A 12,579-nucleotide genomic window follows, 5' to 3' on the forward strand; every position below is an offset into this window, starting at 1 on the left:
TCGTATATGGGGAGGTGCGATCCCAGCCAGCCTGTATAAAACAGGAAGACACGTTGTTCGCAATGTGCTGGTGATGATTCGGCATGCACTTTTTAGCTCAGGGTCAACATTGTTGGCATGGGTTGAATAACAGAGTGCCATGGCCGTTGATAGCAGGGTCTTAGGGTCTCCTCCCCAGGATGTGTTTGCTAAGGAGATTATTCCTGCTGGATATCTTCTTTTTGAGTTTAAAAATATGTTCTTTAAAACAGAGTGTCCTGTCCAGAGTGATGCCTAAGTAAACAGGATGTTTGGTGTTCTTCAGTACTTCGTTATTCCATCTGATCTCTAGAGTTGTGTTTGCTTGTCTATTGTTAGGATTAAAGGTACAGACCTGTGTCTTACCTGGGTTGGCATTAAGGAACTCTTAAGGATGGTGTATATATGAAAGATAAAGGAAAAAGACATTATTAGATAGCTAGATAGATAGATATGAAACATGTATTATACAGTATAACATAAAGATAGGGATGGCACTATATATAATAGATAAAGATTAAATATACTAGATGAAAGGCACAATAGTATAGATGAAAGGTGCATTATATAATAGATAAATAGATATATGAGAAGCATACTATATCGTAGATATATAGTGCGCCTTTCATCTCTGTTTATCTATCTATCATACCATATAGTGCCTTATCTATCTATCTATCTATCTATCTATCTATCTATCTATCTATCTGTCTGTCTGTCTATCTATCATGTCTTTCCTATTTATTGTGTTGTGCCTTTCACTTCTAACTTTATGTCCCTGTAACAGACCTCCATAGGTCTGCCTTGTCTTTGTCTCAGCTTTACCATGGAGAGCTCTTGGCCTATGAAGTGCTTTCTTATAGAGTTAAGTGCCAACATGTAATGGCACACGTTGTTCTCTATTTCTCACTAACATTCCTAATATGTCAATGGCTGTTTTTACGAATAGTCTTTTGAATGTACCTTTTCTTCCCTGATTGCAGTTATTGCTGCTAAGGGTGGCCCAACCAGTTATTAGGTTCGGGGGGCAATTACTTTTTCACACAGGGTTATGTAGGTTTGGATTTTTTTTTCTCCCTAAATAATAAAAACCATCATTTAAAAACTGCATTTTGTGTTTACTTGTGTTATATTTGACTAATGGTTAAATGTGTTTGATGATCAGAAACATTTTGTGTGACAAACATGCAAAAGAATAAGAAATCAGGAAGGGGGCAAATAGTTTTTCACACCACTGTAAATGTTATTGTTGCAATTAAAAAGTAGAAAAGAAGGGCCAGGACTAGACATTTAAGCAGTGAATCCGTCTTCAGGAGTGTTGTTAGTCACCTAGGTGTTTCATACTCACACACACAGGGCACACTGGCCCACAGGCGCCCAAGCGTTCACTCCTTGCACACTTTCACTTCAGTGTGATCACAAAAGTACCCACAAGAAGAGACCTCATAATAATGTAGTCATTTCCGCTGCCATTTGTTGCAATCCAAGTCACATTTTATTAAAACACAATAGCTATTTTGGGAATATGTTCCCATCCTGAATTCTTTAATCAATTTAAACTTCAAAAAGCGACAGACATTTTTAATCTTGTATGGTTTATTTTTCCATGTACGTCTAAAGATTATTTTGTTGAATGTCTGTGGCCACAGAGCTGAGGATTCCGGCCTAGAAATTCTTTCCACTTCCAAGAGGGTGTGGCCACCTGAGCACACGACTCCACCCATGTAGTCTTTTGACCAATCAGCAATGAGGCTGCGGCCAGAGCAGCTGCAGTGAATCACTGGACCATTTGCTGTGTGTTTATGTGTATACACGTTGTATGGTTTAATAATGGACTTTTAATGTATTGCAGTTGTAAATATGTGCAAGCGGTCTGAGCCTGTCCTCCACAAAGAGCACTAAATCAGATGAATTGAAACATTTGAGACGCGTGGGGCTCTCTGATTGTCCTCCAGCTACTCTGTACCCAATGAGATCCCTTCTGGAACCTTGACCGTTTATTATAAATGTAATCAATCACAATGTAGTATGGCAGAAATGGAGGCTCCAGCTATTGCTGTATAAGTATTTTTGGTTTTAATGGAGTGTTTTCTAAACTGGGCATTTCCAGTGCTTTCTGTCTTAACCCTGTGCTGTTCACTTCTGGTTTCATTATAGGTCAGTGGGCACAAAGTATTAAGGATGTGGATGTAAACGAGCAGTGCAGTAAAATCCTCAACAACAAACTCTTCATGCTGGATATGTTGTATTCTCATAACAAGAAACCGCAGGATGAGAAAGAGGAAGAAGAAAAAGACCAGGAGGAAGAGAAGGAGAAAGAGTCCGAAGAGTCGGTGGCCAGTCTAGCCAGTCGAATTTCCATTCTGCAAGCCAACAAGCAGGCCAGTGAAGAGATCTTGAGGAAAAAAGACATTGAGAACTTGGACAACCAAGGCAGCGTCAAGGCCTTTGCGGAAAAATTCAACAGCGGCGAGATGGTTAAGGGTTTACTCCCATCGGAGAGCGAGGTTGGTGACAAGCAGCCCGAGAAAGCACCTGTCCAGCCCAAGAAAGAATCGGACTATATCTGGGATCAGCTGATGGCCAGTCCTCGAGAGCTGAAGATCAAGGATATGGACTTTACAGACTTGGGGGAGGAGGATGATGTCAATGTCTTGGACACAGACAGCCTGATGGGCTCAGGGGAGCAGATCCTTCCACCCCCACCTCCTCCACTGTTGTTCATGGCCCTGCCACCGCCACCCCCCCTTTTCGGCTGCCCACCGCCCCCTCCAATTCCAAGCACAATGCTTCCTCCCCCTCCACCCGTGACCATCCCCCAGCACGTCGGCTCTCCACAGCTGCAACGAGGGGAGCCGTTATTTCAGAAAAAGAAAAAGACCATCAGGCTGTTTTGGAACGAGCTGCGAATCATAGACTGGCAGTACAAGAACCACAAACGGTTTAAAGACTCTCTGTGGAGTAAACTTGAGCCCATAACAGTGGACACGTCCAAACTCGAGCACCTCTTTGAAACCAAATCGAAGGAGCTGCCCGTCACTAAGGTAAGCAGCACTGATGTGTCCCTTGAGCGGAAACGGTATGAGCTCCGTTGCTTTTATGGGCCGTTACTGCATGTTTAGATAACAAAATGTCAAGTTCTCCGTATCGCCACGTATATAAAGTGATAAAGTGGGCATGGATGCCTTCTGGGCATAATGTCATCTGGTGTCCACAAGAGGGCGGGTGTGTCCGATGATCAAAGTCCAGTAAGACGGTAAGCCGTGGGGCGTCACATCATCTGGTGTCCACAGCAGGGCTGGAATGTCCGACAGTGAAAGGCAGCAGGTAGCACAAAGGAAGAGGGGCATAAGGGAGATCCGTTAAACAGAGGTTCGTAAATACACAACCCGATCGAAACAGACGGACTTATCGTGACGAACAAGCGTTTTGACGTGTTTGTATGTGTATGTAATTGAAGAGCCAAATCATCTGTGTGCCACCTAACCCGCTCCGACAAGGCCCCTGAAGGTGTCCTGTGGTATCTGGGACTAGCAGATCCTCCGACTCCAGTAAGTTGTATAGTTATACCGCCGCGGATTGCACTTGCTGTTCTAACACATCTTACAGATGCCAGTCTGGATTGTCATCTGGGAAATTTGGAGGCTAGAATACCTTTACCTCTTCATCATGCTCCTCAAACCATTCCCAAACAATTCTTGAAGCTTGGTAGGCTGAATTATCCCGCTGATATCCCACATAATGCTTCTCGTATTATAAGCAAACTTACCTTAAAAGAAGATAAAAAGAAGCACTTTACACATGAGCCATGGGAGAAACCCTGGCTCGACCATGATACTCACGTTTAATTTTTTGTTTCACTTTCTCCAACTAGGGGCTGGCACAGTTGTAGCGCTGCTGCCTCGCAGTAAGGAGACCAAGTCTTGGTCCTCCCTGCGTGGAGTTTGCATGTTCTCCCCATGTCTGTATGGGTTTCCTCTCACAGTCCAAAGACATGCAGGTCAGGTGAATTGGCAATCCTGAATTGGCCCTAATGTGTGGTTGGAGTGGGTGTGTGTGTGTGTTCACCCTGTGATGGACTGGCACCCTGTCCAAGGTTGAATCCTGCCTTGCACCCTATGCTATGCTAGCTGGGATGGACTCCAGCAGACCCCGTGACACTGGTCTTCACTAAGCGGGTTAGAAAATGACTTACTGACTGACTTTCTCCCACTAATTGAGTTCCTAAAAAAATCCTAATTCACACGCAGTGGCCTATCATGTGGAAAATACTCGGTAAATAAAGGTGAGTCTTGAGTCATCATAAATAAACTCCAAGGTGGATGTCCTTTTGCAAAATCAGTGGATCCCCAAGTGTTTTTGAAGAAATGGAACAGGACAGCTTCCTTTAATCAGTTAGGTTCATTTATATAGTCATTATTATTATTATTTACATTTGTATAGCACTCTTCTCACTGCTCAAAGCACTTCATATAAAATGTGGGGAGCCACGTCCACCACCACTGGATGATGCGACGGCAGCCATTTTTGTGACTGTAAGCTCACCACACATTAGCTGTTAGGCCGGAGTTATACTTCATGCGACGCATGCTGCAGCGGACGCTCCTGCTACGCAAGCGTTGTAGTGTTCATACTGTAATTGCTTGCGTACTTTACATAAATCTGGAGGAATCCACCAGGTGGCAGTGCGAGATATTATCACGGTGAGAACATGTTCGGCTTCTCTGTGTTGTGAATTACCTAGAACACTCATTAAATTCTGATAACACCTTACAGCAATATCTCTGAAAAGGATGTTTATTGATTAAATCCATCAATCCAGGGATGTGTCTATTCCAGCAAGCATTGGGCACGAGTGAGAAACAATCCCTTCAGCTCATCACAAGGTGAATACAAGCACACACATACACTGGCATCATTTTAGCGGCACCAAATCCCAAAATCTGCATATCTTTGGAAGGAAACTGGAGCACTGTGTGGAATACAAGCAGGAAATACCAGCAACATAACTCCCTGCGAGACAGCAGTGCTATCGCTCCGCCACCATGACACCCCCATGTGTGTAATTATTAACAGTATTCATTATTTAAACGAAATTATACGTAAAATGTAACATACACACTTTAATGCATTTCATCATGAAAGTGATATCAAGTACAAATGTAAAGATTCTAAATGTGCAGAGAGTTGGAATATCATACATTTAATTTGTTCTGTGTGGCGATCTATTGCTGCTTGCCGCAGCTGTCAGGTCCAAGAAGCTCATAGCGATTAAAAACTGGGATGACGTTTATGACTGTCTGCTTTAATGATAAAGTAAACTACGAGGTTAAAGTGGACATTTCGAGATTAAAGCCGAAATTTCCACTTTAATCACAAAATACACGTTTTCACCGTGTTCCTTATTTTTTTCTCAGTAGCTCAAATACAGCGCTGTACATTATTTTGCTGTTGTTAAGTTGGGAAAAAAAAAAAAAAGATGGCACAAAAGATGGTATGTGAGACTTTTAAAATGCATCGTGTCATTACGATCGGGAATATGCGACGCTTGAATATAAAAGCACCACAAATGCATCTGTATGTCGCCATTTTGCTTCACCACATCGAAGCATTCATCCCGTAGGATCTGCATAGAGGCTTTCTGTCACATGTAGATAGTAAACAGAGACACTGACGTCACGTTCTGACTTTTAGCACACTGCGCCCCCCGACTTTTTGCTGGTACAGTAATCCCTCCTCGATCATGGGGTTGCGTTCCAGAACCCCCCGCGATAGATGAAAATCCGCGAAGTAGAAACCATATGTTTGTATGGTTATTTTTATATATTTTAAGCCCTTATAAACTCTCCCACACTGTTAACATTATTAGAACCCTCTAGACTTTTAGTCAAAAGTTTAAACTGTGCTCCATGACAAGACAGAGATGACAATTCTTTCTCACAATTAAAAGAATGCAAACATATCTTCCTCTTCAAAGAAGTGTGCGTCAGGAGCAGAGAATGTCAGAGAGAGAGAGAGAGAAAAGCAAACAATCAAAAAATCAATACATGTTTTTGGGGTTTTAAGTATACCAAAGCACCGCGATAATGCAGCATTTTGTAGAGGTGCGTCGGTATCCTTTTGGCAAACAGCCCCTCTGCTCACAGCCCCTCCGTCAGGAGCAGAGAGAGTGAGAGAGACAGAGAAAAGCAAACAATCAAGCACCGCGCGGGAAGCATATCGTATATCATTGAGGAGTTTTATTTAATGCGTAATACGTGCTCTGATTGGGTAGCTTCTAAACCATCCGCCAATAGCGTCCCTTGTATGAAATCAACTGGGCAAACAAACTGAGGAAGCATGTACCATAAATTAAAAGACCCATTGTCCGCAGAAATCCGCGAACCGGCGAAAAATTCGTGATATATATTTAGATGTGCTTATATTTAAAATCCGCGATGAAGTGAGGCCGCGAAAGTCGAAGCGCTATATAGCGAGGTTTCACTGTACTGCAACTCGCGCACGCTACGCGCTAATTTCTGAGGACCTACTAAGAGGACGCGTGAAATGAACGCTGGGAACGCGCGGCAGCCATGATGCGGACGCGTACGTGTTCTGAAGTATAAATCGGCCCTTAGATGGTGAAGGGGTGAGAAAGAGAGAGCCAATTAGAGACAGGGGGTGATTATGGGATCAGAATGACCAGGCCGTGGTGGACCATTAAGCCTGGACATCAGGGTACACCCTACACTTTATCTTTTATGACCAGAGAGAGTCAGGCCTTCGGTTTTACGTCTCATCCGAATAGCTAGGAAGCATTTCAGTTACACCAGTCAGTATTCTGTTTCTGCAGGGGTCCCACCCCAGGCTGGCATTCAGATTCCTGTTTTATGTCCCTTTTTGTCAATTTCTGAATCTTAATAGTGTTAGTGGTGTTAAATATATGCATTAGTTTTGTGTATTATTTAGATTTATATGCCTATATAGTTTTTCAATGTGCCATTTGCTTTGAGGGTAGACCCCTGAGAGGCAGGGCCACCTATTCATCACTATCACCGTATAAATGTGAAGGAAACTCCCCAGTCCCTTGCGGTTCATTTAATGCGCTTGTGGTGTTGATGAGTTCTAGCAATTGCTTTTTTTTTTTTTTTTAAGAATAGCATTTTTGTGAAGTATATTTTTTCTGTTTATAAAGATCCTATTTTTGGCCCCGTGGCCATTTTGGTGTCATGTTTGGGACTTATTGTGCTTAGAAATCCTAAGTTCATGTCAATCAGCATAAAGGTAATCGGTATATTTTAGCAACAGTCCTCTGCCATTAGCTATCACTCAGAGATCTGCGGCCTACAGAAGCACACAGGCAGACGCAGAACACAAGGTCAACATGCACAGTTTTATTTATTCCTCTTTTTCCTTGTGGGAAACGCCTTCCCCCCATTTCCCACCTGTTCAGCACAGTAATGCACTAGAACACGGCTCGAAAGCACACTTTTCTTCTTCCTATTTCTTTCTCTTCCTCTTTCCTCCACTCCTCCAACAAGCTTTGTCCACCTCCACCTGACTCTGGATTCCGGAGTAGTGGCCGCTGGCTCCTTTTATAGAGCACCCAGAAGTGCTGCAGGTGTTCAACGTGTCCAGGTGTGGCATAAGTGCTGCAATTAAGGGCTCGGCAGCAGCTCCAGCACCGCCAGGTGGTACCCACGGAACCCAACAGGCCTGCGCCAAAGTCCAGCTCCCATGGATCCCCGTGAGAGTCAGAGGCACCGCTGCAACCCAGGGGGGCTGCCATCAGTCGCTGTGGAGGGAGATAATGCTCTGAATATGTTCTCTTCCCTAGTCCATCCAGTATAGAGGCGTCCCGGCCTGGTAAGGGCCCTGACCACCAACCACCGGTCCCAAAATAATTAATCATTAAAAGTAAATACTATAAGACATCTTATATGTAAACTGTTATCAGAGAACAAAATCTAAAGTTAAATATTATATGTGAACTCATTTTCTAACCCGAATGCACTGTTGCAGTTGTCAGGATGTCCAAGTTGAAGTACATTTTCGCCTACAGCCTGAAGGGGCTCTTAAGCCCCAGCCAAGAAACCGCTTCAGGAAGAAGCCCAGGGAAACGCATCCGGGGGTCCGGAACAAGTTGGGGCAGTCCAGGGGAGCCGAGCCCCTCTAACTTTCCCAAGAGGACCCAGATGTCCCTACAATCCTGGACTCCATTGCACTTCATTTCCGTTAAGGAAACTCCTTCTTGTGTTATGGAACACATGTATTTATTTTAGGGACCTTTTTACGCCAAACCACCACAATATTTTCCTCACTGAGAAGCAATGGGGCTAATTATTGAACCCACTTTTGCAGTCCACTGCTTATAATTTACTTTTTCTGGCTTTAAATCCACTGTATTGTATTCCATATGGTGCAGCTTAATCCTTAGGAACACATCGTTTGAATCCTTGTAAAAAAAAAAAACATTTGGATTGAATTGTGTTCTTAGGAGTTCTGAAAATGATTGTCACATTGCATTTCATTTTACTTTTTCAAAACGCTTAGATTTTAAATGTAAAACATATCTGGCTTACATTGGAGATACCCTTGACTTCAAAAGATTAAACACAAAAACTGTGTAACAGGCCAACATTGCTGTCATTTTTGAGCATCACTTCCTGGCATGTCGTCTCTGTTTAGTCAGAACATTGGGTTTAAAAACAAGAAAGAAAAGTGAGGTGGGCGTAATGGTGTCCCCTTCAGAGACAGAACCCGCAATGACGGTGTGGCTACCGTATTCACTCGCACAAATTGCTGGACTTTTAAAAATTCTAAACAAGCATCCCATTCAGGATTGGATCCCACCTTACTCTGAAAGCTGCCATAAATGTTCAGTTACTATAATTTATTTCAGCTCATCACATGAGTTTTGGTTGATTTTATTTAATAATTTTGAATTATACTTTATCAATATGTTGAGCGACATCACAACAGAACAATTTTGTTTCCTGTTCACTTTTTGTAATATGAAGTGTTATACCATCACATCCCTCCTATATAAGATGGCGGTCTTCATGTCTTAGCATCTTTCTTGCTTTGCTCGCTCTCTGCTCTTTCTCTCTTTGCAGTGTACAGGAAGTCTCCTCACTGAAGTTAGGATTAGGACTTGCTGCATGTATCTCCTCTATGATCTCGCTTTGTGTTTCCACCGACCCACTGTGTCACAATATCGCCTGGGCATCTTGTAGTTGATAGACGAGCACCAGTGAGGGAGACACAGACCGCTGCCGAGAAGTGCAAAATCAGCAACTTGTTAATCTTCATCAGTGCCAAACCAAATAACCAATCAATGTCAATAGCAGCACATTCAAAAAATATGAGATTTGCTCACTTCTTCCATTTGTACCAGTCAATCGGTAGACTAATCCCATACATGCTTTCTTTCGCTCTTCGTTGTTCCCTCTTCATCTCCAGATCCGTGACAAATGCCCACTGCACCCCTCACATGAACTAGAGGTCAGTTTGTCCATCCTGTCTCCGCTGCTCTCTCTCACATATTCATCAGATCTGAACGACACTCTAGAACTCCAATGAGCACCTCAAATGACAACTCAACTTTCCAGTACTCAGTCAACCCTTAAATGAGCCTGCGGGGGTAAACCTCATCCAGTCCTCTGTGTCCTCAGTTGTCACCTAGTAGCTCACACCCCTCAATTACCTTGTCACCCGCGTGCACAGACCCCGCCCATATGCACCTCCGTGCAAGCACAACTCATCCAGTCCCCTTCATTGTCTCTCTTAATGACAGGCTGTTCGGGGGGTTACCATGCTCCCCCACTTCTTTGGTAAGAGCAGCACTTAACCCTTTAATTCCTTGTTCTTATTGTATAAACAGAAAAAGTCCTAAACTCCCCGACTCCCAAGTCATACCCACTCTGTGCTTTTCAGGGCACTTTCCATTTTCTAATACAGTGGTGCCTCATACTTTGAACGTTCCCGAGTTCGAATGCTAAATTCGCCAGAAATTGGATCCGCAGTTCATACAATGCTTCTGCATTCGGACTGCACGTGCAGTGAACAACAGATGGTGCTTGCACAGCGAGCGTGAACATCATCAGTTATGTATCTGAGCCGTCTCTCGCTCTCGCTGTGAAAGCATCTCTTGCGTTACGCTCGTGTCTTTTCCGTGCGTTTTTTGCTTCATTTATGGTGCGTTTGGTTATATATACAGTAACCCCTATCTATTAACCATGGCATCCAGACAGGACATCACCGCTCCTCATTTTATTATACAGTATTTGCAACTTTTATTGATTGTTTTCATGTTTTAATTCGTTATTTAGGGCATTTAATTGTGTTATTTTTACCTTAAATGGTGAGTATTTGCTGTTTAAGTTTATCAAAATAGGTGTTGTTTAAGGTCTGAGAACGAATTCATTCACTTTCCATTATTTCTAATGGGAAAAAAATGATTTAGACTTTGAGCAATTCAGAGTTCAAATGGCCTCCTGAAACGAGGCATCGCTGTCTGTTCATAACAGCTCCCCATAACCCTGAGCCAAATAAGTGGGCTAGAAAATGAGTGAAGGGGTGGGCATTGGCGAGATCTGTATTCACTAAATATAAATACCGTATTTACTCACATATAAGTGCATATATGTACACCCATTCAAAAATACAACACTTATTTATTTTACTTATTTATTTTTTTTTTTACATCTTCTTGTCTCCTTCAGTCTCGCACCAGTTTCTCAGACACATCGAATTTTGTTGCAGCAGCACAGTTACCAATTTCTTTCGCCACTTCAACGACGTTTAATTTAAAACCAGCTTCATATTTCCTTCTGATCGAGCACTCCATCGTAGATAAGGGATGCTCTTACAATAAAGGTGTGTGAGGGTGTGAAATACAAAAAACATAAAACAGTGCAAACGTCGCTTCAGAATAGTTCAGGTATTACCGTGTGGTCACGTAGGCACAATAGAGAAAAAACGGCTGTGTGCGCAGTGGTTACTCTCTCAGGTAGCATATAGCATATTAGCATATCATAATCTCTTGGACTAATGGTGTGACGTTTCCGCATTCGACTTATACGACTGACATTATAAAATACCAGAAATTAAACGGTAAAATCAAGTCCCGACTTATCCGCGGGAGAACTGACATGTGAGTATATATACAGTAGTATTTTGTATGCTTTCCTGAGCTCTATCATCAACAAATTATCTTTTAATAATCTCCCGACCTAATACTTTTTTTAGGTAGCAGAATCCTTTTTTTTTTTTTCTGTCGCCATTTTGGTTTTCTGAAAGGTGGCCATTTTGAGGGGCAGATGCAATAAATTTGCTATGCTGTGTCTGTTAGAACAAGAACATTAGAACATTAGAACAATCTAGACGAGAACAGGCCATTCAGCCCAACAAAGCTTGCCAGTCCTATCCACTTGTTTCCTCCAAGAAAACATCAAGTCGAGTTTTGAAAGTCCCTAACGTCTTACTGTCTACCACACTACTTGGTCTCTTATTCCAAGTGTCTATCGTTCTTTGTGTAAAGAAAAACTTCCTAATGTTTGTGCGAAATTTACCCTTAACAAGTTTCCAACTGTGTCCCCGTGTTCTTGATGAACTCATTTTAAAATACAAGTCTCGATCCACTGTACTAATTCCCTTCATAATTTTAAACACTTCAATCATGTCACCTCTTAATCTTAATCTAATGTTGGAGTTGTACGGTGATGACATACAAGTGGGATGAAAGTTAAGCGTCATGCCCTTCCTAGTCATCCAAGATTGCGGATAACATCAAAAAATATTTCTGTGTGGATGCTGTTTAGGATTTATGTGCGACACAACACAATGTCATCAGCAAAACGCCTGCAGCAGGGGGACTGGTCTTTTATCCGATGACTCCAAACGAATCAAAGAGGTAAGGATTTAACACAGCAAGTCTCATAATGAAGTCTCATAACACTAAATCAAACGTCAAATGTGTAACTGTGCGCTCCACTAGCCGTCCTACGAAACATCCCGAGAAATACGCCTGCCTGGCCCTTCACCTTCTTATCTTGTGATATTTTAAGATTTAAAGCATTTAAAGAACTTCGATTCCTTCCACTTTTTGCATTCTTTCGTTTTCCTTTTGCACTTCACCACCAGCATAGATAAAGCGGCAGCTATTTGCATTCACATGCAGGTGACCCTCATAGAGTGGGCACTGAGGGTCTCGATGGTATTTTGTGCACAATGACCACTCAGGTGGCATGCCGCACTGAACTGAACAGATCCTGTCCAGTGTTGTCACGTCTCAAGTGCACACAATGAAGGAGGATAGTCAACCGGAGCTTCTGCCCTGCCGATGAAGATGCCAGTCTTTGGTTTACGGCGGACCACAAGCTATTCCTGAAATCCCGGAAAGAGTTCTGGCTGCTAAAAAGCTGCGCTGCGTATGCAATCAATAATTAAAAAGGAGAAAATAAAATCCACATGTCGAAGAGGAAAGCCTGTTTGTGTTCAGAACTCAAGGCATGTTTAATTATTGACTGTCAAAGACGGGTTTGCCATTTTCGTATTATTACTTTTTTTTCTTCCCTTTCC

The 12,579-nt window shown here is 42.6% G+C and overlaps 1 protein-coding gene across 7 annotated transcripts in view; it reads left to right on the plus strand.

The window, feature by feature from the left end:
* The window catches only part of LOC120515588 (FH1/FH2 domain-containing protein 3-like), a 674,713-nt gene that overhangs the window by 599,967 nt on the left and 62,167 nt on the right, over positions 1–12,579 (plus strand). For all 7 annotated transcript variants that reach the window (XM_039736692.1, XM_039736693.1, XM_039736696.1 and 4 more), the window contains one exon: positions 2,176–3,062. In XM_039736692.1, coding sequence (XP_039592626.1) covers positions 2,176–3,062 — 887 coding nt within the window. The remainder of the gene's footprint in view (positions 1–2,175; positions 3,063–12,579) is intronic.

Source organism: Polypterus senegalus, chromosome 15, assembly GCF_016835505.1.
Source record: "Polypterus senegalus isolate Bchr_013 chromosome 15, ASM1683550v1, whole genome shotgun sequence".
Classification (NCBI taxonomy): domain Eukaryota; kingdom Metazoa; phylum Chordata; class Cladistia; order Polypteriformes; family Polypteridae; genus Polypterus; species Polypterus senegalus.